Below are 27,195 nucleotides of genomic sequence, written 5' to 3'. Positions count from 1 at the left end.
TAGGTACCAGTCCATTTCCCATTTATAAGTAAATTCAAGTATATTGGGTATTTACTTAAAAAGTAGTTGAAGTCTGCTGAAGTATGTTTTTTAGTCTCCAGCGTGAACTTGCAAAAATAGGGTTGGATGACTGACATGGCTTTCTTTGTTTGTACTTAGAATTTCATGTTTACACATTAAAATATTCAACATACACACACATACTGCTGGCAGATTGACACTAGTGTATGATTTATGTCATTTGCTTATTTAATCATTGAGCAAATTTTTAATACAATCTGTGATTTCCCTGCTTCATCACATACAGCCAAGAGTGAGAAGGAAGAGGAGTCAGGAATCCTGTTTCTGAAACCAGAGAATGTGAATTTAAGTTCTGTCTGAGCTGCCACATTTTAATAAAAACTGTCTGACACTGGTTTTCAGTGGCCTGTAAGGAAATCTATCATCAGCTCACGGATTCATCTTTAAATATTTGTCAGGGCTTTGTGGGGGGTTTTTTTATCCCTAAATAATAATAATAATAATAATAATAATACATTTTATTTGAAAGCGCCTTTCAAAACACTCAAGGTCGCTGTACACAGTAGTAGTAGTAGTAGTAGTAGTAGTAGTAGATCTTCCTCTCACTCTTAGGCTTCACATTTAATTAAACAGCCATTCTTATTTGTTTAATGAATTAAGATTTAACAAATGTAGCATGTTAAAAAAATATACCACCTGACTTACAGTCCCTGCTTGCCTATCCAAATTTATTGCGTTGTTTGAATAACAAAAGATGCACTGAGTGACAGGTAGTGCAATAGAGGATGGGCTTCGGTTTTCACTGTCAAAAAAGGGTGTGGATCAGTGACGATACAAAAATAGGAGCGTTGTAATTACATTTCATGAGTTTAAATCTTCTTTGATAGACAGCCTTCACAACCAATTAGCAGGGTTTAAATGCTCGCCCATTGATTTATTAGCCAATAGTAATGCATGGAATTCCGAGGTGGGCGGGCTTACCACGTTCAGTGCCAAGGCTTGTCCGTTTGGGAGCTCCGGCAACAGATGGTGGCAGTGGCGTCTACCTACGGCACAAATCTGACAGGGAGGAGACTCAAATGGGGGTGTCCGGAATTGTGAATAGAGTTGGTTGTCTAACGATGGACCGGAAGAAGACTTTGTCAGTGCAACTCCATTGATAATTTCTTGGCTAGTCTTTTAGAATTTTATCCTTTTTTTCTTTGTTTTCCAAAGAAGGCCGCAAAAGCCTCGAACTGGATTTGTCGACACACTGGGCTCAGTTGCAAGAGGGCATCTCTGGGATTGCTCGGAAAGTCTCGTAAAATATGTCTGCTGGAATGTGACATTTTGAAGACGTAACACGGTCATTTTGAAGAGACTGTTTTATTTACTTGGTACCACAAAGTTGAATTGATGAGGAGCAGAGAAAAGTTAACGAACCGAGCTAACTAGTTAGCTAACATGCTATAATGCTAGTTGGCTACTTAGCATCGAAACTCTGGCATGTTGAATGAATGAATGGACCAGCTGCTTTAAACTAAGAGCGGCTTTTGTTAGGACGAGAATATATCGACTGTTACATACGCCCAGTCTGACTTTCCACTAAAAGGCAAAGCTTTTGGCTGTTTGGTCTCCGGCTGCTGCTCTACTTAGCCACAAATGGACAGGAATGCAGTTCCTGGGAATTGGTGGAGAGCGGCGTTTTAGGACGCAAAGATAATGTGCTTGTACTGAGTGCAGCCTGGTAATGTTTATGAGGCCGAGGGAGGCTAACCTCAGCTAGCTATATATATTTGCACTACTTGGATTTGGCTGCTATCGTGTGAAGCTTCCGCTCAGTTTGGAATGGGGAATACGGTGTCATGCTGCGTGTCTCCGGAGTCGAGCCCCAAACTGCCATCGAGACTGCCGGCAGAGCGGCTGGAGGAGTTCCAGACCAGCACCGAAGTGAGCGACGACACTGTGCCCTACCTGCAGCACATAAGCGACAGAGAGGTCCCTGATGGTAAGAGCCTGCCAGACATCCAGCACTTAACGATTCCTTTATAGCTTTAACCCCCGTTTCACTTTTCAGTATCTGGGCCTGTGAAACACTACACCCATATGTGTTTGTTTACAGGGAGGCTCATCCTAATCCACCCACTGGCACAGAGCAGAATGATCTTTGTGTGACTCCCAAGCACACACGCAAACTTTGATGACTGTATACAGGCTACATCATGTATGCACAAACTTCTGTTAATATTGACCCACGGGATGAATCGAAAGCGAAAGATCATCCAAGAACTAAGTAATAATAGTGTTTCACAACATGCACACACCACACCCACTTTGGTTATTGCCTAGTTACACCTTCTTTGTATTTATTACCATGCCAGTGGTAAAACTGGCCTTTTTAATTAGGACATTCTTGGCACCATTTATCCACTGCATTATATTGATCAAATTGGCATACATACAAAAGTTAGACATCAAATGTGAAAACAAGCTTTTTGATATCTTGGTTACTTAGAATCAATTTCTGCAATCTACTGTGTGGGGAAACTTGAAAAGGTAAAAATAAAGAAACTGAGACACACACACACACAAAAACAAACCCAAATGGCAACTGTGTTTAGTATTTTCTTTTTTTGCATGACATTTTTATGTTCACGCATGAAATTTACATATTCCTTAGGAAATAACTTCATCTTAATGTGTCTTTAAGCAGGTAGTGGTTGAACACAATGTTACAGAATAAAAAGTACATATTAAGTGTTGTCCCCCTCTTAGTTTTGATGCCCACACTGTAATTTCATGCTGTGGTACAGACCCCGATCAGGAAAGTATCTCAGATATTTCTGTGTGATGTAGAGCCAAGCTCAGTCCTTATGTCGCCACTCTTTATTGATTCCCCAGCTTGCACAGTTTATTCCATTTATGAGGTTATGGACAGTTGTGAGTGCAGTTTGTGAAACCAGCTGTTGGCAGGGTGAAAGTGGGAGGGGGGAAACAGGCCAGCAATCTGTCGTGCATTCCTTATGGTACTCCCTTAACAAATGCTTCTATCACCTAATCCCTTGTATTTTATGTAATGTGCCGTCTGCATGAATTTGGAGAAAATGGATTTCTAAGTTGTGGACGTCTATGAACCAGTGCCAGCAAATCAAACTAATGACACTTGTGCTCTGTTTAATGTCTAAGTTGTTTTGAAAACCAGAGGTTTTGTTTTAAATGTAGTGAAAAGTTTTAACATAGTGCTTGTGTCCTTGATAGTCTCTGTATTTGCACAGTAAATTGAAAAAGTAATTGGACAGTAATGCCGTTGCATTTGCTAATAGTACTCGGGCAAATTGGATTTAAGGAGTAAAGGTCATTGTAATTGTAATGCTTTAATTGAAATTTTGCACACAATCCACCTGTCAGGCAACACGATTACATTTAGTTCTTCTAAGTCAGATGTGTTGGAGGCTTTAAACCTCCAACACATAAGCACAAACAGGTTCCCAGTCTCTCTAATCTGTTCTGAGCTTCATGTCTTGTTTGTCTTTAAACAATTAAAAGACTGTCTTTATTACATTATTCTCCACTATTTATGATGATGATTTACATAAATACACTGTGTGATCTTATAAGTGTTTGATGGTTTTGTTAGCTCACAACTTTATGGTTTTTCTTTTCTTTCTTTATTAATGCAGAAACAGGAGCTAAATGCTTCACACCAGCCACTAATAATGAACATTTAAATGCTTTTCTTCCTTTTGTTGTATCAGAGCTGGCCTTGGAGTCTAATCCATCGGACCACGCCCGAGCAAGCACCATTTTCCTTAGCAAGTCCCAGACAGACGGTGAGCAATCATAACATGACACTCACACAGCAGTGATTCACACAAACTGTCTTCATCTAAATCCCAGTTAACAGAAAACATGCACACATCTTTTCACTTGAGCAAATGTTTGAAATTCAGTGGTCTTTAACCTGCCAGCTCCCCTAGTTGTGAGATGATCGGCTACACCCTCAGAGAACAGCACCGGTAACTGTTGGGTGAAATTACAACACTCTATCCTGGCTGAGACCTTAGTTATAGATCCTATTGTTATAGCTGCTGCTCTGCAGATACATAAGTGTCTTTTAAAAATTCATCACTTTCTTACTGTAGAGTTTAAGACTAAGATGTATCATTTAAAAAACCAAGTTGGCGATTACTTGAAAGGGTCTCAGAAGATTTTTAGAATTTTATAAGGAAAATACAAAATAAATCACTTTTAATGGTTTGCTAACCTATGCATTATGAGTTATGTGTCCAAGACATAGTTGAATAAGTATATATGGTATTATATTTACAGAAAAATATCTAAACAAATGTAAATAAACTCTTCTAACTATAATTTATTTTACATGATTCTTGAGTGTGAAAAGGCTGTTAAGTGCTGTGGTATTACAATTAGTCTTCTGTGATTGATGCTGCTTTTAGTCTTTGTTGAACATTTTAATTCTTTTGCAGTACGAGACAAGAGGAAAAGCAACCACATAAACCATGTCAGTCATGTAAGTGTTTTGAAAATTTACATTAAATTTTTGCTTTTAATATTTAAAAAAAAATCAATCACACTAAGCTTGGTTTTTAATATCCTAATGGTGACTTTAATATAACTAATTAAATGGAACTTATGAACTTAATTTATGGGCTATTAGCTTGTACATTTCATATTGTAGAGGGCTTCATTTGCGTTTATTGCCAGTGAATGAATCACTTTCAGCGAGGAAAACATTTAAACAAAGATGATCCACAAATATTGTTAAAACAAAACAATTATAACACAGAACTTTCAAAAAATTGGAAATGTAGGAAGCATGCGTGACCGTCTGTCCCCTGAACACCAGTTAATTGTGTGTTGTATTTTTTTGTTTTTTTAAATGTGTGAAGGTGTCCCCTGGTCCACTCTCAAAGAAATACAGCTCCTGTTCAACCATCTTCATAGACGACAGCACCGTCAGCCAGCCAAACCTCAAAAGCACAATCAAATGGTGAGAATGTCTCTCAGAAACACAAACACACAGGGCTATGTTGTCCAAAGGTCCCTCCCTCAAAACAAAGTCCTGTTACATCAGAGCATAGTAATCCTGGAGTGTTAGAAAACAGATGCGTGACTAAAGCTCATGTTGTTTCCCCTCGTTTAGGACAATAATCTGTAGTGACATTAGTCCAGTGAATGTGGATCATTATATCAGGATTATCTGAGTGTGATTAAATGAAGCCTTCTCGCTGAATGTGTCAGATATTTTGTCACACTATAAGCTCTAATACACATGCACACACGATGCTAGTGTCACACTGAGGTTGTAGCTATTAAACTAATCGGGGGGTTTTCTTTCTCTTTCAGTGTCACTTTAGCAATATACTACCACATCAAAAACAGGTATGTGTAAATGTTGGATTTGATTACTATCGTGTAACTTTTGGCAGATTATTTTATTAAAACTAGTGTGCCTGTGAAGTATATTGACTGATGTATTGCTTGTGCTGTAGGGACTCGGACAGGTCACTGGACATCTTTGATGAGAAGTTGCACCCCTTGTCGGTGAGCATGTTAATGAAATTAACCAGCTCTCCAGCTCAATAATGGTGGTAGACTCACATCGTTCATGTTGATGTGAGTCAGTATGAAGACCCATCACATTTACATGTGTAGGCACTCTGCCCACCGGTCTTCTTTGGGCCACGTTTTTCTAGAAACTTCACAAGTTATTAAGAGTTGTGATGCATCACAAAAGGGATGTGAATCACTGTTTTAAAAAGAACCCATAATGAGGAAGAAAAACATCCTCTCTTGCGGTCTGCATTAATGACTTCCATTCAGTTGTAGATTTGCGATAAAGATGCAGAAGTGGTTTCTTTTCACTGCCTTACAGCGTGCTTTTGGCAGAGCTGAAGTTATCGTAGTGGAAAATAAAGAAATTTCACTGTTAAACTTATTCTACAGTTTCCATTAATAATGGATTTCAGCAGCTAAATGGTACAGCTTCTTTTTCACCAATCAATTTTCTATACTTAAGAATGTAATCATTGCATCATGCCTGACACATCCAGCTTTTTGTGGTGCGTTTCCACACAGCTTTTGGCTCCAGACTTTCAGATGAATTACTGAGCTACAAAAAAATAACCCCAAACAAACAAATGTGACCTGATTGTTGTTAGACCTTTGTTGCTTCTGTCAGACAAGTGTGTATTTTTCACCTCATGCAGAGAGAGCCGGTGCCTGATGACTACGCATATGTAGACCCAGAACACAAACTGATCTACCGCTTCGTCAGGACACTGTTCAGTGCTGCACAGCTGACTGCAGAATGTGCCATTGTCACTCTTGTAAGTGGTGTCTTGATTTATTTATCACATTTACAACAGTAATTGCATTGCACACTGCATATTTGATTTCACCCAGTGTGTTTATAATGTTTTAATTCTTTTTCCTTTTTTTATATTGTTTTTGATTTCTGTCTGGGTTTGTTTTTTGTTTTGTTTTGTTTTTTTGGATGGAGCTCATGCCATGGTGTACTTCTACAGTATCAGAATTTAATCAAACACACAAAGATCACCAAGTGGATATTAATTCAAGTTGTGCTCAGCATCGTGTTTGTCTGTACTGAAGATAACCTGAGTGACATGAACACAGCTGTGGAGGTTTTTGTTGTTGAGTACTTTGATGTTGTATTAAATGGCCACCAGATGGCAGTGAACGCCTGCATTTATGCTGTTTTCCCAAATAGCAGAAATGACAGTTGATCGTCAGTATGAAGACAAAAGACACTCTTAAGTCAGAGCTGTCAGAGTAGGATTCTCGAATTTTTCTAGCTCAATCCCTATATTTACTTTCAGTTTATATCATCCTACAGGCTGGGTATTTTGGAAAGTAGTGTTTTGCTTATTTATTATTTTCAGCTGTTGCAAAAATGAAAACTCAGTATTCTGTTTTCAAAATGGCAAAAAAAACAACAACACATCTTTGTAGTTTTGCAGTGGTGCTGTTGTGGCTGTTGGCTTGTCTCATAATCATTGTTATTAGAACAGAAATACAGTGTGGTTACATACTGTAAAAGTAGTCTGGAAGGTGCATATAGGGATTTTGCTCAGTACAGATACACACACAACCAGACTATTGTTCCTGACTAATTGTAGTGAACTAGCAAAGGAATTATTAAAACCTCTGAAGCTTTTAACATTCTTCGTCCTCAAGGTGTACCTGGAGCGCCTGCTGACCTACGCTGAGCTTGATATCTGCCCCGCCAACTGGAAGCGTATTGTCCTGGGAGCCATCTTACTGGCTTCTAAAGTCTGGGATGACCAAGCTGTGTGGAATGTCGACTACTGCCAGATCCTAAAAGACATCACTGTGGAGGACATGTAAGTTGTACAAGTGATCTGAAAAATGAGAACATGGTGACTGTAAAAGAACCACTGGATTTAGTAACCTGTTTCCTGTTAATATAGTCACATCCTTGGTGAACTCTAATTTCTGTAGAGAAGATCAATCAACTTGTTCAGAAAATACATGTTAAAATAGTAATGTCAAATATTACCAAGAATGTAAAGCAGATTTAGTGCTTTAAGTACACATATCAAGGCAAATCTTACTCAAGGGTTTAGAATAACAACAATTCAAATGAAGGAGTGAATTTATCAAGGAAATCCTTGTTTTGCTGGTGCTGACTGATCAAACAGCATACCGACTGTGGAACCAAACAGTCTTTTCATTCTGCTGTACTGGTATCTTGCAGGCCCGTGTGAAGCACCACGATCAGAGTGCATTCAGTCAAAACTAGTTTGCTAGCAGACATGCTAGAAATGAAATGTGGTAATAGCTGTTTCAAGCACTTGTAAGTGGAATGAAAAGCCAGAGAAGATGTGGGTAGAAGCTTGAATATGATGCACAATTTCAGAACATCGCTTCTGAAACATAATTGTGACATTTCACTTAAATTTGAAAGAAAGTGTTTGATAAATTCAGCTAGGAAGAAGAGCACTGTCCCCATTTAGCACCTCCTAAGGCCGTGGCACTCAGCCTGTGTACGAAGCTGATTTCCCCCTTTGGGTTTGGAAAGAGATGCCGCTGTCACTGAATCAACATTGTTCCAGATATCCTCAGGTCTGTTTGAGAGGTTGAGAGAACATACAAGTACCCAAAATCTTTATTGGGTACTTGTTTGGGTTTGTTCTTGGTGAACTCTGGGGTGCCAAAATGTGGGTTGTTGGCATGTTCAGGTGGGGAAAGCTCCAGGAAATGCACATGCAATGAGAAAATGAAGAAATGTGTTGATTTAATAATTTATTTATTTGTTTTTTGCTGTCCAGCTAGGAAAATTGTTTGTTAATAATGCTCAATCTGCCCCACTACCATCATCACCAATAAATAAATAAATAAATAAAAGGAATACATCAACAAGGATGCACTTAAAGCAGACAGATGAAATACGGGGATGGAGAGAAGCCACAGCAATCTGTGCTGTCTGTCAGGCTATAAGAGTCGAGAGGCTGCACTTGGAAGACCCAGGCTTTATTTCCTACAATTGCTTTTCGTGTGTGTGCGCGCTCATATGCGTGTGTTTGTGAAAGAGGTCGAAAGTGCCTCCTTGTTTTTTTGTGATTTGGAAAGATGCGTGTGCGCTCTCTCTGCGAGCCCCCATCCCTCTCATACGTCTGACCTACCCTGTCTGTGCCCTGTTTTCATTGCTTCCTCTGAAGTGTCTTTGTGATCCCGGCCCGGTCTGGATGGAGGGATGGGAAGAGGAGTAGAGGGAGAGAGAGAAACAGAGACAGAGAGAAGTGGAGAGGAGGGTCTCAAGTGCTCTCACTGCTTCTACATAATGGTCCTGGCTCTCGCCCGCTCCATTAGTTGCCCCGGGAGACCAGACATCACACACACACTCACACACTCGCTCTCACCACCTTTGCTGACCAACAAAGCATCCTGGATGCTGTCTCCTTGGCGACCACCTCCCTTAGATTTTACTCGTGACTGTGATGATGAGGAAGGATGATGGAGGTTGTAGTCTTGAAAAGGATGAGCTGCGATACTCCAGCTAAGTGCCTGGATGTCTGATTACCCACGTGTGAGTGTGAGCCCTTTATAAAGATATATCAGATTCCATCTTCTGAGAGATGAGTTTTAAAGCTGAAAGCGACTGAATATAAAAGTTTGTGTAGAGAGAGGTTTGTCCTGTCTGCTTTTGTTTCTTCAAATCGTGTCGTCTTCACTGCTGCTTGCTAAACGAGCAGAACTCATCAAAATGTCTTGTTGAGAAGTTGTTTCTTACCTGTCAGTTGGACCCTGGTCCCCTTTTCTGTGAACAAGTACAAAAAGGAACTTTTGCAGTGGTTGTTTTGGGGGATTAGTTTACAGTGGCTTTTCACTAAAAAGATATTGTATACTAGGAACTTTCATATGTTGTGCTTGCAGGAGAAATTGTCTAAGCTAAATATTCCCTTAATGCACAACTGTAGTTGACTATTTACTTCAAAATATTACTCATCCACCTGCTACTAATCAAGGCTGTCGCAACAACTAGTGCTGTGTGATACTGCAAATTTTAATATTGATCCGATACCATCTAAATACAGGGCCAGTACCATCCATCCATCCGCTTCCACTTATCCTTTTCAGGGTCGCGGGGGGTGCTGGAGCCTATCCCAGCTGTCATAGGGCGAGAGGCAGGGTACACCCTGGACAGGCTGCCAGTCTGCCGCAGGGCTAACACATATAGACACAGACAACCATTCGCACTCACATTCACACCTATGGGCAATGTGGATTAATCAATTAACCCATCCCCATAAGCTGCATGTCTTTGGATGGTGGGAGGAAGCCGGAGTACCCGGGGAGAACATGCAAACTCCACACAGAAAGACCCCGGCATGATGGTGGAATTGAACTCACTTCATGCTGTGCGGCAACAGTGCTAACCACCGTGCTACCATGCTGCAATAATACAATAAAGGCAGCTTATGTAATGAAGAGACCGTGTCATGAGTTCTGGGATGAATCATCATCATTTTTGTGAATTCTCAACATAATTGTAATGATCACTAAATAACAGATTTTCAGTTTTCACAATAATTTAAAAAATCAAAACAACAACACACTGAAGTTTTTCATGAATTTTAAATGTGTCTGTCTTTAAAGCACCTCTGTCAGCTTCTGCTGTTTAGATGTGCTATAGTCTACAAATAACATAAACATGATAGTCCACACAAAAAATAGACATTTGTCATGGTTAATAAGTTGTGATTTTGTTTTTCTTTATTATATTACAATAAAAAAAAAAAAAAATTAAAAAAAACTCAATTCAGTTGATACATACTGAACTTAAGCGACACAAAGTATCTATTCAATACCAAAACCACCAGCAATAGCAACAGTACTATTAATATTTGAATCGGTACGCCCACCTCTATCCATAACCAGCCGCTTGAAGTTTCAAAAAGCAGGCTGCAAAAACAAGTGTGATTCTGATAAATCTTTTCAAATGTCTCCTACTGTGTCACAAATTATGTAAAATGCAATTATTTTTTTTAACTTTGAGACTGGGTGACTAGGCTGTTCTTTCCTAGGTAAAAAATGGGCTCTATTTTTTACACACACTCATACCTTACAGTCCAAATTACGTCCCAGGTTTTGACTGTTGGGAATAACCCTAAGGTGTCTTCCTGATCTCTAGGAATGAGATGGAGCGCCACTTCCTGGAACTTCTGCAATTTAACATCAATGTGCCGGCCAGCGTCTACGCCAAGTACTACTTTGACCTGCGACAGCTGGCCGATGACAACAACCTCAGTTTCCCTCTGGAACCCCTCAACAACCAGCGTGCCCAGAAACTAGAGGTAAGCTTCCTTCCAGAGACTACAGAACATCCGTCTGTAATACTCATCTACCGCTGCCTCGGATTAGGAGTTGCTGGTAGATACTCTGTATTCTCAACAACTGTTGGCTGTTTATTTTGGCAACTGTTTCTATGGCATTTACAAGCAGGATTTAATTGAACTAATAAAAGTGTTAGTGATTAGTACAGTAGGAAGAACCACCCTCTGAAAACAGTCTGAGAAATTTCTTATGTAGCTTTTTTGCTCATGACCTGGATTTTTAAAGTGCAACAAAGGCTGTTTTATCATTTACTAATCATTAGATACCTTTAATTCAAACCACCTGGTTAAATCAAAATGATCTAGTCCATCTGTGTGTGACTTTTGAGTAATTGTGCTTTGATAATGCTCCTCCAGGCCATTTCAAGACTATGTGAAGACAAGTACAAGGACCTCAGTCGAGCCGCAATGAGGCGATCTCTCAGCGCAGACAACCTGATAGGTATACGACGCTCCAATGCTGTGCTCTCATAGACTGCTGCCCTCTGACCTCCAAAGTTCAGCTAACCCACAGCCAGCCCCAGAAAGCATTACCCACAGAGTTATCAGGCAAGGACAAAATGCCACTGTATGACCTGTCCACACGGTAATTTACATTACAGCTGTAGACGTGCGTGATTGTTAAATTAAAGGTGTTTACCTTATCTGAAGCATTATCATTTGACTGTTGTTTTTACAAGTCCTTTATTTATTTGTTATGTCTATCACTTCTGAGAGAACACATTGAACATGAATGATTGAGTTCATCATCTGTCTGAAATACACTTTAGTTTCTATTTTTTTCTTTTCTACAAAAGTGTTTGAATTACTTCATGCAGCCTTAAAGGATGAAGAGAGTGGTGAGTTATATTTGTTGTTACTGTCACCGTATTCCACGAAAGACCAAAACCAGCAAATGTTAATTGTTCAGATGTGGCGAATTGTTTTTTTGGGGTTTTTTTGTTGTTGTTAATGAAGATTGAAATCATGCTTGAGTGCTATAGCAAGTTAATGTTGGTTGGTCATTTCCTGGGATTCCTTAACAGTATATAAATATAAACTTTCACCAAATGTATCTTTTTTTTCCTTTAGCCACAAAAAAAATGCAAAATGATCTTTGTTGTAAATTAGATTTAATACCAGAAGTTACTGTGGCGACTGTAACTCAGACATGTTTACTGTCGATATGTTTCGAGTACATTTTTCTGTCCATCAGGATTGAACATCCACCATGTCTCATATTACAAGACACTGAGCTGTTATCACTGTGTGGGAGCTGGCTGACGTCTTCTCAGTCAGCTGTTTTGTGACAGGAAAATCAGGAGTGCCATTTGCAATTTGGTGTTAAGTTGTGTATACCACGGGTGATCAAACAAGGCTGTTTACTGACTCTGGATCAGTATTTGAAAATTAATGGCTCCATATGGAAGTTGGGTATATGCAGGTCAGCCTCAGTATTAAGTTCCTTAGATCCTCATTCCCACCGCCCCACCCCCCGCCCCCCATCAGATCACCAGTGTTGTTCTTGTCCAAGCACCCATCCAGCCTAAGGTTTGGAACACACTACACAGATACTGAGGGGGAAAACAAACTGATGGATGCTCCCCTTCTCTTTTGCTTACTATGTAGGCTTCTAGCTGTGAAGTTTGTCTTGTTTTTAATTGAAAAAAAAAAACATTTGCAGATGGAGTATTTTAAATAAACACTAATCATGTAACAAATGTGGTTTATTGTCTTTTATATTGTGTCTTTATGATCAGCTAAGTTCTAAACATTGTTGAGAATATTGAGCCTGACTTCCCAGAGTTCAGTTTAAACACTGTGTTATAGCCGAATATTAGAAAAACACAACATGCGCCATTCATTAACCTTAGCTGGCATTATGATATCTAAATCAAAAACAGCCCACAGTTGTGAGGGAATCAGAGAATCGCTCCTATTGTAATTCCTTGGTTTTTACAGACATGCAGCTGCACGTCTCTTAACAGGTACTAGAAGCTATGAACACATCACTCCAATTTTAGCCAACTTACATTGGCTCCCTGTTAAATATGTAGATTTTAAAATTCTTTTGTTCACTTTTAAAATTATAAATAATTTGGCGCCCAGCTATCTTTCCGAACTCCTCCATTTGTACAATCCCAATAGAGCACTTAAGATCATCCAATCAGATGCTCCTAGCACAACCTAGGTGTGACCGAGCCTTTGCAACGGTAGCACCCAGACTCTGGAATAACCTCCCTGTTCATATTCGTACTGCTGAGTCTATCCAGTCTTTTAAATCATGTCTTAAAACATATCTTTGTACTTTGGTTTTTGATTCTAACTAGTTGGCTGTTATCTGGCTTGTTCTGCTGTCACCTATGGTTTCCTGCCCTGTTTTCTTATTGTTTTAATTGTCTCATGCTTTCACTGACTGTGAAGCACTATGGTCAACTTTGTTGTTTTTAATATGTGCTATATAAATACATTTTGATTTGATTCTAACTGTTACACAGAACGCAAGCAGTCCAAAGTAGAGCTGATACTTCGCACTAGGAGTACACTGAGAAACAGGTGTGGCTACATGGTTGAATTGTAAACCAGTTTAAGCAGTTTATCTACTTTTTTTTTTTAAGGAAGCAGTTCAAATTGTAAACATATATATGAGGCTCTTTTTGTCAGTGGTGAAATTGAAACAAGTTTTTCTTAGTTGAGTTAGATAAATCATTCTGATTGCATAAATATCTAAAGATCATATGAAAGCACTTGTTTTCTGCAAATTTCTGTTAACTGTACTGCAAGTATAGGCAAAAGTTTGTTAAATGCATCTTTTGAATCTATCCTTTGTTGCTTTCAGTGGCATAACAATATACACTCACTTGACACTAAAGTACTACTACCAGGTTGGACCCTTTTGTCTTTAGAACTGTCTGAATTCCACATAGCAAAGATTCAACAAGGTGCTGGAAACATTCTTCAGAAATTTTGGTCCATGTTGACATGACAGCATCACAGGGTTGCTGTAGATGTCAGCTGAACATCCATGATGTGAATCTCCTGTACCACCGCATCCCAAAGGTGCTCTGTTGGACTGACATCCAGTGACTGTGGAGGCCATTTGATTACCGTGATGTGATGTTCAACAAACCAGTTCTGAGATTTGATTTTTGTGATGTGGTGTGGGATAAGATGGATTTGCTCATCAGCAATACTCAGATAGGCTGCAGCATTTAAACAATGCTCAGTTGACAGTAAAGGACCCAAAGTGTGCCAAGAAAATACATTTCTCACACTATTACACCACCAGCAGCCTGAACCTCTTATACAAGGCAGGACTGATCCATGCTTTCATGTTTATGTTCTGACCCTACTATCCTAATTTTGCAATTGTCCAATTTTGGTAATCCATATAAATCATAACCTCAGTTTCCTGTTCTTAGCTGACAGCAGTGATACCTGGTGTGGTCTTCTGCCAGTGTAGCCCATCTCCTACAAGGTTGAAAGCTGCTCTTCTGCACACCTTGGCTGTAATGAGCAGTTATGGAAGTTACTGTTGCTTTAAACTGTAGGTGGTCTTGACCATGTCTACATGCCTAAATGCTTTCAGTGTGTGTAACAGGACTGTGTGCATATTGAAAGTGAACAGATAGAATTCATACAATAGTGGATTTATTTATACAATAGCAAGTATCTTGCTTTTAGTCAGCTGACAGCTTCCTGGATTATTTAAAGACAGACATTCCCGTCAACTGTATTGTCTCTAAAGTTATTTTCACCCCCCAAAAAGTACCTGATTATACGTTGAATACTGTTGTAACACTGTATCTAAGCCACATCAAACCACACATGGTTTACTTCCAACACATTGGACTTCATTATTTTTCTGTTAAATTCTAATGTCCCTCAGGTCAAGTGCTGCATTTTCAGCTTGCTATCAGTAACAATTACTCACATACATCTGATATTTACATATGTCTGGCTGAAGGAATGAATGAAGAATGAATAGGTGTCTTGTTGTGACGTTTAACGATGTAGGGTGGTGCTACAATGTGACAACACATTCCAAGAGATCAGCAATCTATTCAAGGAAACCCTCTTGCAAGAAGTAGGTGAGACTTCGTAGAATAGTTGTGTATTTCCACAAATTTGTCATAAACAGGGCAGCAAATGGTTACACATCCACTATACTGCCATTATTAGTGAATGCAAGAACTTCCAAATCAGGTTACTGAACAACTAATTTCTTCCTAGTTGAACTTTGCGCTCTCGTGCGCACTCTTCAGCAGTCAGTTAATGTTTTAGGGCTTCATACACAGTCAAAAAGCAGTGCACAACGTTCAAGATCCAACACTTTTAATTCCACAACATGAATCAAAATCTACAGTATTTTATCAACGTCCTTTGAGGAGGTCTGTCAATGTAAAAACTGAAAAAACCCCAACATGTACTCTTTAATCTACACATCAGTTTTAGGAGCACTTCTTTTTTTTGGCATTCATCATCACTCATACAATCATTTCCTTCACACACATCAGACTAATAAATTAGAGCTATCTAGCATGTGGGACACACGGTAATCTAAACAACACAAATGACCATCAACAATGAATGGAAATATTACAGAACGTCACAGGTCCAGTCAGTTCTGCATTAGCGCTGCAGCACTCTGCACTGAGACGGATTTCATGTTGTACTCGTCCACCGTCATTCATTTTGTTGTCTTTAGCACTCTCTGTCTCTCTTTCCCATCCCCACCCTCCACACACGCACACTTTTCTGGGTAAACTGTACACCGTGCAGTGAGTGTGACTTCTGAAAGTCAGTTTTTATCAAGTTGTCAAACAGATAACTTACATTAGACCACAGATCCATTCAACATAGGAGGGTTTGGTTCTTACTTACATGAGAAAAACTCAAAATACAGGTACATTCTAAGTTCCTCAGTTAATTAACTATTAAGCAAAAGAGCTTTTAAATTGTGACATTGTTCAAAAAGAAGATTTTTCAAAGTGCTTGTTTTCTTCATCCAGCAGTCCAAATCCCAAACAGAACAAGATAAATAACAACCTGGGAAAATTTAAATTGTTACTTTGTACTTCTATAGATTTAAACTATGGATTAAACTATGTCTTGGTTATTTGTTAAACGTGGCTAGTTCAGTTTTCCAGAGTCTAAGGTGACCTTTACTGTACAGAGTCTAACCCTAACATCTGTTTGTTCTGGCAAAATACTGCTATAAAAATCACTTTGTGGTTCTCAAAGTGAGGTCCAAGGACCTCTAGAGGTCACTGAGCTGAGGTCAGGGCACCACAGAATAATCATTAATTGGTCATTTATGCTATTAATGTTTTTCAACAGCTACGAACAAAATTCAGATGGGTCTGTGGTCTAATGTTCATCTGTTGGGGGTGATGTGGGGGGTGAGCAGGTCCCCTTTGAACCAGCAGATGGGGCTGAAGTTTCATCCTGTATCTTTAACATAAACATTGTGCATTGGTTCACAATACATGAACAAAACTAGATTCCCCCCCACAGAAACTTTAGTGATTTAACGAGACAGTTAAAATGAGAAAAAGACTTTCAAAGAATTTCATCTCTGGTTTTGGGAAAAAGCAACATAAGGACCTTTTCCCACCTTCAGTTTGTAACCATACAAAACAATTCACTCAGACACTGACACACTACAGCACATTTATACACGAGTGTATACAGCTCAAATCTGCTTTGTTTTTCTGGCGTCTTACACTTACGATTGTGGCAGTGGCATCAGCTGGTTAGAAACTAAATATATGGCATGTTATCTTTTTTTTTTTAAACACCAAATATTTGTACAATATATACATAAATAAATATGTGTTTTTTTCTCTCTCTCTGTCAGTGCTCAGGATGAGGAGAAGCATGTGGGACTCCATTATGGATCCATTTAACTCAAAGGTTAGTTCCTCAGTGACAGTCAAGTTCAGTCAAAGGTTTGAGCTCTACGTCCAAGGAAAGCAGTTCTAGCTCACAGTTCTGATATATGTCCACAATCCCAGTCTGTGTTTGGATACTGGGAGATGTGGCTGTACACGAGTCCTCTTAAAAGCTCATATATGAGGCGGAACAGCTTTATGGTAGATCCCTGATGTCAGCCCAGTTCCAGTATGTCCAGTTAAAGCAGTACTGGCCTCACTGTACATGGAGGGTGGAGCGGTGGCTTTCTGTGGCCAACAGGGACAGCATCGAGCCACAAACCTCCTCCAGGACTCTAAAGTTTTTCCCGACCAAATCCAGACTCCTGAGGTGATGCCCACCACTAAGCACATGAAATATTTGAGCATGAAGACGGCGTAGTCCGGGCCTAGTCCCAAGCGCTGGCGTTCGGACGGGCAGAGGCAGGCCAAAGCTCGCTCCCAGCCAGGCCGGTAGTGCTGCTCATACACCAGGCAGGCCACCACAATAGTGGCGGGGACAGTGTACAGCACCGTAAAGAGCCCGATGCGAATCATCAGCCGCTCCAGTTTGTCCGTCTTGGTGCCACCTTGCTTGATGATGCTCCTGATGCGGAACAGAGAAACAAAGCCGGCGAGTAAGAAAAGCGATCCGGTGAAGAGGTAAACCACAAGAGGTGCGAGCACAAATCCCCTCAGATTCTCCAGACTCTGGTTCCCCACATAGCAGATTCCAGCCACAGGGTCCCCGTCCACAGAGCTGAGAGCCAGCACCACGATGGTCTTGACGCTGGGGATGAGCCAAGCGGCGAGGTGGAAATACTGTGAGTATCCCGCGATGGCCTCGCTGCCCCACTTCATCCCTGCGGCCAGAAACCAGGTGAAGGACAGCACCACCCACCAGATGGAGCTGGCCATGCCGAAGAAGTACACCAGCAAGAAGACGAGGGTGCAGAGAGCGGGGCCGTTGGTGTCATAGAGGATGTGCAGGTGGTCGCCGCTGGCGCCACACGCCACTCGCTCGTGACCTGCCACCAGCCGGATGATGTAACCCAAGGAGACAAAGAGGTAGCAGGCAGCCAGGAAGATGATGGGCCTCTCTGGGTACTTGAAGCGTTCCATGTCAATGAGAAAGGTGGCAACGGTTGTCAAGGTGGAGATGAAGCACAGCACCGACCACAGTCCCACCCAGAAGCTAGTAAAGGCGTGCTCATCTGGCGAGAAGAAAGGCAGGTGGCAGGGCTGGGCGCAGTTGAGCTGTGGGCCAGTCTGGACCCGGCCATACAGGCTGTGAGACTCCCTCATGATGGGGATCAGCGGCTCTCTGCAGCGGCACTCCCTGTCGCACTGCGGGGGGCTCGGCGGTCTAGTCCTGCCCTTAGGGGTGGGCTTGGGGAACGGGGGAGCCAGGGTGGTGGTCTCGCTGCTGTTCTGGTCCATGCACAGGGTCTCATCCCCTAGCTGTGGCAGCTGCTCACAGCTCATCCTCTCGGGCCACTCAAAGCCATACTGACTCATGAGAGGCGAGCAGCCCCGTTTGGCTCGTTCACACACCGAGCGGCAGGGTGGGAGCGGCTTGCGGTAGTCTGGCAGGCAGATTGGTGTGTACATGCTGCACAGGAAGAAGAGTAAGTCCGGGGAGCAGCGGATCCGGACCAGGGGCCAGAACTGGTGGACCTCCAGGCCCACCTCTTCCTGGGTGTCGTGGTTAAACTGATTGGGCATGTGGGTCAGGTTGTAACCAATGCCCCGACACATGGGCACAGTTATAGGCTCACACACCAGATCCTTAGAAGCACCTAATGTGAAGCCAGGGGAGTGGAGGAGCAGCAGCAGCAGCATTATGAGGGGCCACGGCATGTGTCTCACTGTAGATGCCATAAATAAATATTAAAATTCACAACGATTCATTTGGAGTCATTTAACGAAGAAATCTAATACAAGAGTCCTTTTACTGCATGGTCATCTCAGAAACCTGACTGAGAACTTTCTTCTTCTGGTGAATAAATCTGGACATAAACAGCCTCTTAATGGTTAAAGCATAAGCTGAAGTCTGACGGTAAATCCAGTTGATCCTGCGAGCAGCTGTCAATCATTCACCAGAGCTCCTGCAATCATTACGGAGAAAGTTCATCTCCGGCTGTCACGTTCCACTAAATTTAACATTTTGTTGTTGTTGTCGTTGTTGTTTTTTTGTTTTTGTTTTTACACCGTTTCCTTCCGATAATTCACAGACGCCAGAAAAAGTGGCATCATGAAGTAGAAAATGTCCGTGACAACGTGAACAAACACAGAGCAAAGAGCGGTTCTCCGGTGTACGACAAACGTGTGGCTGTCTCCAGCGCACGAAGCTCGGTGCGTAAAATCCACTTGTCGTGTCCTCTCGGGCTGGTTTATTCCGTCAGCAGCATTATTTTCAAACTTTTAAAAGTGTCCCCTCTGCCGCACCTGTTGCACTTCTCTAGGAGGGAAAACGAAATAAAACACGAGAATAATCCGCAAATGTTCTTCAGGGTAAAAACTTATTAGTGCAGCAGCGCGTGTCAGCCTCGCGCACTGAGCCCGAGGACGGAATAAAGTCCGTTTGAAACTGCAGCACCTCCTCACCGCGCCGAGGGTCTGCTGCATTCAAGGCTGTCGGAAATGTCACAATTTCTCCTTGAACACACCTTTCGAGTTTCTTCTTACTTGAAATGAAACAAAATCGGGTATTTCTGCCAAGCAAAGTCAGTACGGTGTCCGATTTTTATTACAGAAATGTGTTTTCAATTTTTAGACATTTTTATGTGTATAAAGTACTCCATTTAATAAAAACAAATACAAAATGAAAGAAGAAAAATAAAATTAGGTTACAAGGTTACAATTTTTGTGAAGTAGCTGCTACACACTGATTCTCGATATTGAATGGACTATTTTTAAGGGTATTTTTGTCGCCTGTCTATTATTATGCAGTTAAAAAACGTTCTTCTTGGCCAGGTTTTTATAATGAGGCAAAAACCTGTATTTCAGTGCTTTGTTTGGTCTCTAGTAAAACCCTAAAAGCACTCAGTTTTTCTTTTACAAATGAAAACGTTCTTTATATAAAGAAAACGCACACGTTGGCTTTATTTACGTATTTATTTATTAGTAAAATGTGAACTCCTTTATTTGTGTTTCCTTTTGTAGCGCAGCTCAACAAAGCGCCTGTGCGGTTAGAGCGCATGTTTGGGATTGTCCCCAGTATCGAGCAGCACATGAACGCATCAGTGAGTCATATTTATGACTTCCTGCATTAGGGACTGGACTTTACCGGGAGAGCTTGAAGGTATCAGATGATGGATAAGGTCTCTCCACCCACTCACACCTCCACCACAGGACCACACACACACACGCACTAAACGGACTTCTCCATTCATTTTCAGTGAAGCAGACACGTGCATTATAATCCACGAGGTTCATGCTTTATTATTATTATTATTATTATTATTATTATTATTACTATTATTATTATTATTATTGAATGCTCCTCCGTTTTGTTGACTTTGTTGTCATTCATTGCTTGTTTTTTCCTGACAAAACTGTAATTCTTGATATGTTTTTAATAAATATAAGTAAACTTTATATTTATTGTTGCTGTCAGTCACTTCTGTTTAGTCATTCTGTTTCCATTTATCAGAACTCACAGTTACACATATAATGTATTTAATATCATATGGCAATAAGAAAAACAAAACAGACACCAGGTTATAGTCAATAAATGATGAAATTCTCATTAATAGTTTGGCTTTTTGATGGTTTAGCATCCATTAAACTGTTTACACATTTAACTGTTATTGTTTGGAGTTGAGCATGTCATTTTTTTATTTTCATTTTTTGTCTTGTCCTTTGTTACATATAATTATTTTTTGTTGTTCAGGTGTAATAACAGGTCTTTTGTTTACGGCCTGTTGTTCACTCCTTGCTTGGTCTACTTATGCTGAACATGCCATTAACTGTAAATGATGCACCGAAACAAGAACAACAAGAATTTACTGATCATTATTATTATTCATTTATTTTACCATGTTACAATGGACCCATATTTACCTTCCTCCCTGCCGCCATACTAAGGTGAAATTTACCCTAAAAGGACTTTTCAGTCTGCACAGCTTACAATACCCGGCAACAGTGTTTAGTGTAGCAGTGTGTTTCAGTATTTCTTCATTTCTTTCCATTAATCAAAGAACAAAAATCAGTGTATGAGACAGTTTTCAAGGTGTATCTAGGGATGGATGCTTTAATTGCCTCCATACAAAGCTAAAGAAGGTTAGGAGAGTGGAGGTGTCCTCTGCCGTGTGAGTTAAACAAAGTCTGCTTTATTTGGAGTTAATGAAATTAGAAGCCTTTTCTTGTCAAATAGACCAAATTGAATCACTGACCTGTTTAAACTCCAACGCCGACTGATGTTCAGGTCTCCTCACATGGCAGCACTGGGCCTTGATTAGATCTCAGAAATCATGTTGACGGAGATTTGCATGAACCTTGCATCCACGATGCACTGATCAGAGCAGACACATGAAGAATGATGTAAATGGTGCAAGTATAAAGGACACTGTTTGGAAGGAAGAAAAAATAAACACTATTAAAGTTTTTTTTTAAGCTGTTATATTGTTACAGAGTTGTTACAGTATGTTTGGATCTTTTTCAGTCTTTTAATATAAATAACAATTTAATCTATATTTGCTTTATTAAATTAAATATCCTTTTTTAAATTGCCATCAGTTTCACACATGATGCAGTGTATCCACATCATCGCCTCAAGGTCACAATAGTAACATAAAAAATAATAATAATTTTTTAGTGAACCTATTGAAAGAATTTTTGTTCATTCTGCCGCGAAGTAAAATCAGTTCCTCATATTTGAAAGTTAAAACAAAGCAGAGCAGTTTTACTGAAGCTGATAGCAACAATGTAAGTTCTACTTTAAAAGGGGAAAACTCTGTGCGCCTGCTTAAGCAAGATAGTAATTCTAAACTGGGATCGTGGAGTACTGGACAGTTTTTTTGAAACCTGGAGTTATGGACAGGTTTCCTTGGTTATCAGAGCAGCATGCACGTGGGTGTGTAAGGGAGTGTAGGTTGCCAGCTAAGGTCTGAGAAATGCTCGCAATGAACGCACTGATATCTAAATGAAGTGGTAAAAAAAATCAGTTGTGCTCGATAGCAGATCTCCTAACGCTGCTCTCTCTCTGTAGCCACACTGTACAAAGGTCACAGCTCTGGCTGGGGGACAAAGGTTTCCAAAGGTGCGTTTGTGTGTTTTTGTGTGTGTGTGTGTGTGTGTGTGTGTGTGTGTGTGTGTGTGTGTGTGTGTGTGTGTGTGTGTGTGTGTTCAGCATATCAGCTGAGACGAGTCTTTCTGATTTACCCCTCCTCGGCTCACACTGATAGATTAAAGCAAACAATGAGGAGTTCATATGTAAAGCTGGCAAGGCATCAATCTGTCACGTATACCAAAGCACACACACAGACACACAAACATATGCATGTGATTACTTGTGCCAGTTGTGTTTGCCTAAGATTTAAGGGAGAACACACGGAGACGTGACCTGCATCACTAGATGTTCAGGTAACCACAACACACACACATCTGTACTTGTTTCACCCGCGAGGACTCTCAGTGCTTCCCACAGCCTGCTGAAGAATTTCTGTCCACAAGACAAAATTAATGTCTATTTAAGTGACTGCAATGAGGATCTCTAAGGTTGCTGTTCGATGCCATGCATCCAAAGCAGTACTTCATATGTTGCTTAGCTTGGCTTTGTATTCCTTAACCACAGTTTTCAAAGTAACCAGTGTTTTCCAAAAACATATCTGTATGATGAACAGCTAAAGTGAGGGAAACAATTCTTTGATCATCTGCTTAAAGTTTGCTCCCTTATAAAGAAATTCTCTAACAATCCTCTAATAATAAGTATTTGATTGGCTATGTGCACATGTGGCACACAGATTACAATCAGTCAGTCAGTTGATCAATTGCACATACTCCAGATCAAAATTCTTTTGTGTATAAAACACACCTGTCCACAGAGCCAACTTCTTCCACTGAAGAATCTCTCCACCACCATTGGCAAGATCAGAGAGCTGTCAAAGGATGTCGGGGACAAGATCGTAGACCTGTACAAGGCTGGCATGAGCTACGAGACCATCAGCAAGAAGCTTGATGAGAAAGTGACAACTGTCAGTGGGATTATCGTAATGGAAGAAATGTAAAATGACCATCAATGCAAGATCTTGGCCCATGAGGTGAGGATGATCATGAGAAAGGTGGTGGTACCACAGTCACCAAGAACACCACCGGTAACACTCTCATTAATGGCACCATCAACTACTAAGTCATGTTTTGCTTGGGAATCAAGCAAACATGTAAATCAATTTATATTTTTTATGTAATGAGTTCTTTATGGATGTTTGGTTGATGTTCTCCATTAAAATGAAACAAGCATAAAAACAGGGGGTTCATTTCTTTCTAAGTGTACAAACTTCAGCAGGGGATCAAATGATGATTTTCCCAACTGTATGATCTATACTTGGTGCAGGGACCGAGCCTCAGGTCCCAGGAAATGTGTAATGTTAGTGGATGCGAGGTGTGTTCAAGGAAGTATAAAAGGTGTTAAAGCCTTTACACATGTTCTCACTTTCTTCGTCTTCTTTTGTTTAACAACAACTGGATCAGCTGATCATCGCTTGATGTCAACTTTTTTTCTCAATGTGATTTTTCTGAAAACTATCGTTTTTTGTTGCATAAATGCAATGCTTTTCAGATATATATATATATATATATATATATATATATATATATATATATATATATATATATATATATATATATATATATATATGTGTGTGTGTGTGTGTGTAGATATAGATATATGACAAGTTTCCATCAGAAAAATATGGAATTTCGTGACATTTTTTTTGTAAAGGCCTTTAAGCTAAAAACCTATGATAGCTAATCTGTTTTGTTTTTTTTGCTAATTCTTGTCTACAAATGTCACTTGCCAAGGACTGTAGCCATTGTGCATTTAATGATTAATTGTCTGTCTGCCTGTCCATGAATATAACCAACAATCAGTCCAATGTTTTTGTATGAACAGCAACAAGAACAAAATAACACAATCACCAGATTCATGGCGAGCCAGCAAGCAAACTGCTGTTATGTCTCTGTTACACAAGACGCAGATGCATTTTTGACATAATCTTTAATATGTCGACCGTTAATTTGGTTTATATTTGGTTTATTATCTTTAAAGAAAGACAGTCTATTGTTCTGTAAAATCTGCAAGGAGCTTGCACTTCATACCTCATAGACACAATTTTTAAGCTATTTTATCCAACTCGTTGTTTCCCCAAATCTTTAGAATTAGTTGGAAATTGCAAAGCTAGCGAATAATCCACATAACAGACCTTATAGAATAAGTTGCAATCAGCTGGAATTGTCTTTCAAAACCAATTCCCCAACAGTTTGGCAGCTCATGAAACCTCTTCTGCCTGGCTTGTCACTGGTTTGTTGAAGGCGTTCAATAAAAAAAACAACAACAAAAAAACATCTCATTAAGGATTTAAGTAGAAAACAGTGGATCTACCCTTTAACCTTGGTAAAAGCACACTGACAATCAGAGGCCTGCTGAAAGCGTCGATGTGGCCAAACGAGCGTCTGAACAACCAGGTCACTGGGAACACTGGGGCCCTGCCAGCTTTTGTGTAGCGGCTCGATAAATGTCGAGGGGGGGTACTGTGTATGTGTGCGTGTCAAAGCCATGCACTCTCCACTCATGTTGGGAGAGCAGAGGCCCGGTCCTTCCTCCTCTGTGACCGTTGTCCACATTCCCCCTCCTCCTCCTCTCTTTTTCTTTCCTCGTCCTCTTTTCCTCCTTAAACTGTCTTTTGTTTTCATTTTCGTTGGCATTTCTGCTCCGTCGTTGTTCAGTCCACTAAATGAGTCTTGACTGGCTCGCAGGCCACTGGAGAAGCACAAAGGACTTCGTTCTACTCGCTACAGTTGATCCATTGTGGGCGTCCTACAATGCACTAATTGGCGATGACAATTAAGCACGGTCGACACTCAGCTTCAATTTGCCCACTGCTCGACATACATCAGAGGCAAATGAGTCAGCCTCTGAGCTCCCAGCTCTCTCACACAATATCCATGTTCACTCTAGCAGGTTTACATGCACCTTTATTCACATGGATCTTGTTTTCTCTCAGCTCAGCTTGAGGCTGAGCTCATAATCTGATCATCGGCTGCAAACTGACACGTTATCGTTTTTCACCTCAGCAAACTGTGAATTAATTTGGAAATTGTTCACGTCACACGGCGCTTTTCGGCACATGGAGATGATCCACGTGTCACAATCTGTGAATCTTGTGCTCTCATTAAACTATTGCTCTGTAAAAGGAGTTTTATCTCCTGAGACTTTGGATGAAATACTCAAATGTGGTACTAAACTCAGCTGCCAATGCAGTGCGCAGTGTGAGAATACAGGCATCTAACATCTGGTTTAAGTTAAAGTTCAACAAATTAAATAATCCCAGTTTTAGGTTGCATTGTTTTCTACCTTATATGGAGTACAATAAGTCAGCTCAGTGAATCCTCCCTTAGTTATGCTGCAATAGACGTAGGCTGCCGGGGATTCCCATGATGCATTGAGTTTTTCCTTTCCAGTCACCTTTCTCACTCACTATGTATTAACAGACCTCTCTGCACTGAATCATATCTGTTATTAACCCCTGTCTCTCTTCCACAGCATGTCTTTATCCTGTCTTCCTTCTCTCACCCCAACCGGTCGCAGCAGATGGCCCCGCCCCTCCCTGAGCCTGGTTCTGCCGGAGGTTTCTTCCTGTTAAAAGGGAGTTTTTCCTTCCCACTGTCGCCAAAGTGCTTGCTCATAGGGGGTCATATGATTGTTGGGTTTTTCTCTGTATCTATGAAGCGCCTTGGGGCGACTTTTGTTGTGATTTGGCGCTATATAAATAAAATTGAAATAAATTGAATTGAATTTCCAGTTTAAATGTTCTGCCCCACAAGATCTCTTTTCCACAAAGTACTGGTTTCCAATCTCTATCCCATCATGTTACCCCTCACACACCCCACACAAAAACAGATTATTGCAGGTTCGCAAAAGCTTTCAGTATCATGGCACCAGAAAAAATTCCTGGCCCAAATTTGGAATCATTCGTCGACAGGGTCTACTGCATGAAATTTGCAATTTCACAGGGAAAAATGTGCAATTATTTCATGATTTTCATTCCGGTAGAAGTTATCCTAACATCTCCTGTGTAACATTTTGTTGTGGGGTATTTCTGAGAAGACAGAACGTAGTCAAGGACTACGTTGGTGCAAAAGACATAGGATAGTCACAAGGTTAATTTGAAGGGTCGTGAGATGGTTATGATATAGAAGTTATGCTATAGACATTCACAGGTCACTTCATCAGTTAGACCCTACTAGTACTGGGTAGGACCAGTTTTACTTTCAAAGCAGTCTTAATTCTTTGTTGCATAAATTCAAAATGCTGGGAAGGTTCCTCTTCTGTCCATGTTGACATGATGATATCACACAGTTGCTGCAGATCTATGATGTAAATCTCCTGTTCGACCACAGTGAAGTCACTGTCATTCTCAAACTGTGACATAGTCATGTCATGTATTTACTCCAAAGTTCATTTTCACTGAAGATATACTAATGCACAGCTTCATTATCCATGGATGTATCTTAACACATTCTGAGAACAACCATATCTTTGTGAAAAATACTGTTAGCAGTTATCTTCAAGTATGACCCTTGAAGCCACACATTGATATTAAAGCCATATTAATGTCTGCTGGAGGCAGGTGATGACAGGCATGACTTATGAACACATGATTTCAATCTTGCTGCATAAATACTTAAGGCATATTTGCATTTCATGTAATTTACATATTAGCAAATGTGTTCAGCATGTTTGCACACTGTATATTTATTCAGATGACTAGTAGGATACCTCTCTTTGTTTTAACAAAAAGTGTTTGCCCTCGAATTGTTTCAAGTTCCACTTTTTGTCAGTTTCCAATATTAACATCTTCTCAGACTTGTCTTTCTCCTTTCTAAAGAAAAAAAAAATCAGATTGATGTCAGTAAATCAAAACTTTGCCTTCTTGCAATGAGATGACTGATTAATAAATTACCAAGTAAAAAATCAAGTCTAATGCTGCATATACACATATCTTTCACTTGAATCAGTTGCAGTACGCATGCATCTGACAGGGCAGATATGTTGACATGACAGCATCACACAGCTGCTGCAGATTTGTCAGCTGCACATTCATGATGCGAATCACCTGTTCCAGAAGGTTCTCTTATTGGATTGAAATCTGGAGAGTGTGGAGGCCATTTGAGTGCAGTGAACT

General features: G+C 40.3%; 2 protein-coding genes across 2 annotated transcripts; one reads left to right on the top strand and one right to left on the bottom strand.

The window, feature by feature from the left end:
• Positions 1-992: 992 nt before the first annotated feature.
• Positions 993-12,598, top strand: ccnyl1 (cyclin Y-like 1). The gene is made up of 10 exons (XM_004568937.3): positions 993-2,008; positions 3,756-3,830; positions 4,488-4,531; positions 4,911-5,011; positions 5,368-5,403; positions 5,514-5,565; positions 6,231-6,350; positions 7,219-7,385; positions 10,697-10,859; positions 11,256-12,598. Exons 1-10 carry the CDS (start codon positions 1,849-1,851, stop codon positions 11,370-11,372), a joined length of 1,035 nt encoding a protein of 344 aa, XP_004568994.2. The 5' UTR covers positions 993-1,848; the 3' UTR covers positions 11,373-12,598.
• Positions 12,599-15,195: 2,597 nt separating this feature from the next.
• Positions 15,196-19,375, bottom strand: fzd5 (frizzled class receptor 5). Its single transcript, XM_004568936.6, has one exon. It carries the CDS (start codon positions 18,668-18,670, stop codon positions 16,946-16,948), a length of 1,725 nt encoding a protein of 574 aa, XP_004568993.2. The 5' UTR covers positions 18,671-19,375; the 3' UTR covers positions 15,196-16,945.
• Between the last annotated feature and the right edge of the window lie 7,820 nt (positions 19,376-27,195).

This window comes from Maylandia zebra, linkage group LG16, assembly GCF_041146795.1.
Source record: "Maylandia zebra isolate NMK-2024a linkage group LG16, Mzebra_GT3a, whole genome shotgun sequence".
NCBI classification, from domain to species: domain Eukaryota; kingdom Metazoa; phylum Chordata; class Actinopteri; order Cichliformes; family Cichlidae; genus Maylandia; species Maylandia zebra.
Note: the sequence above shows the minus strand (reverse complement) of the source record. Positions and strands in the feature narration are given on the sequence as shown.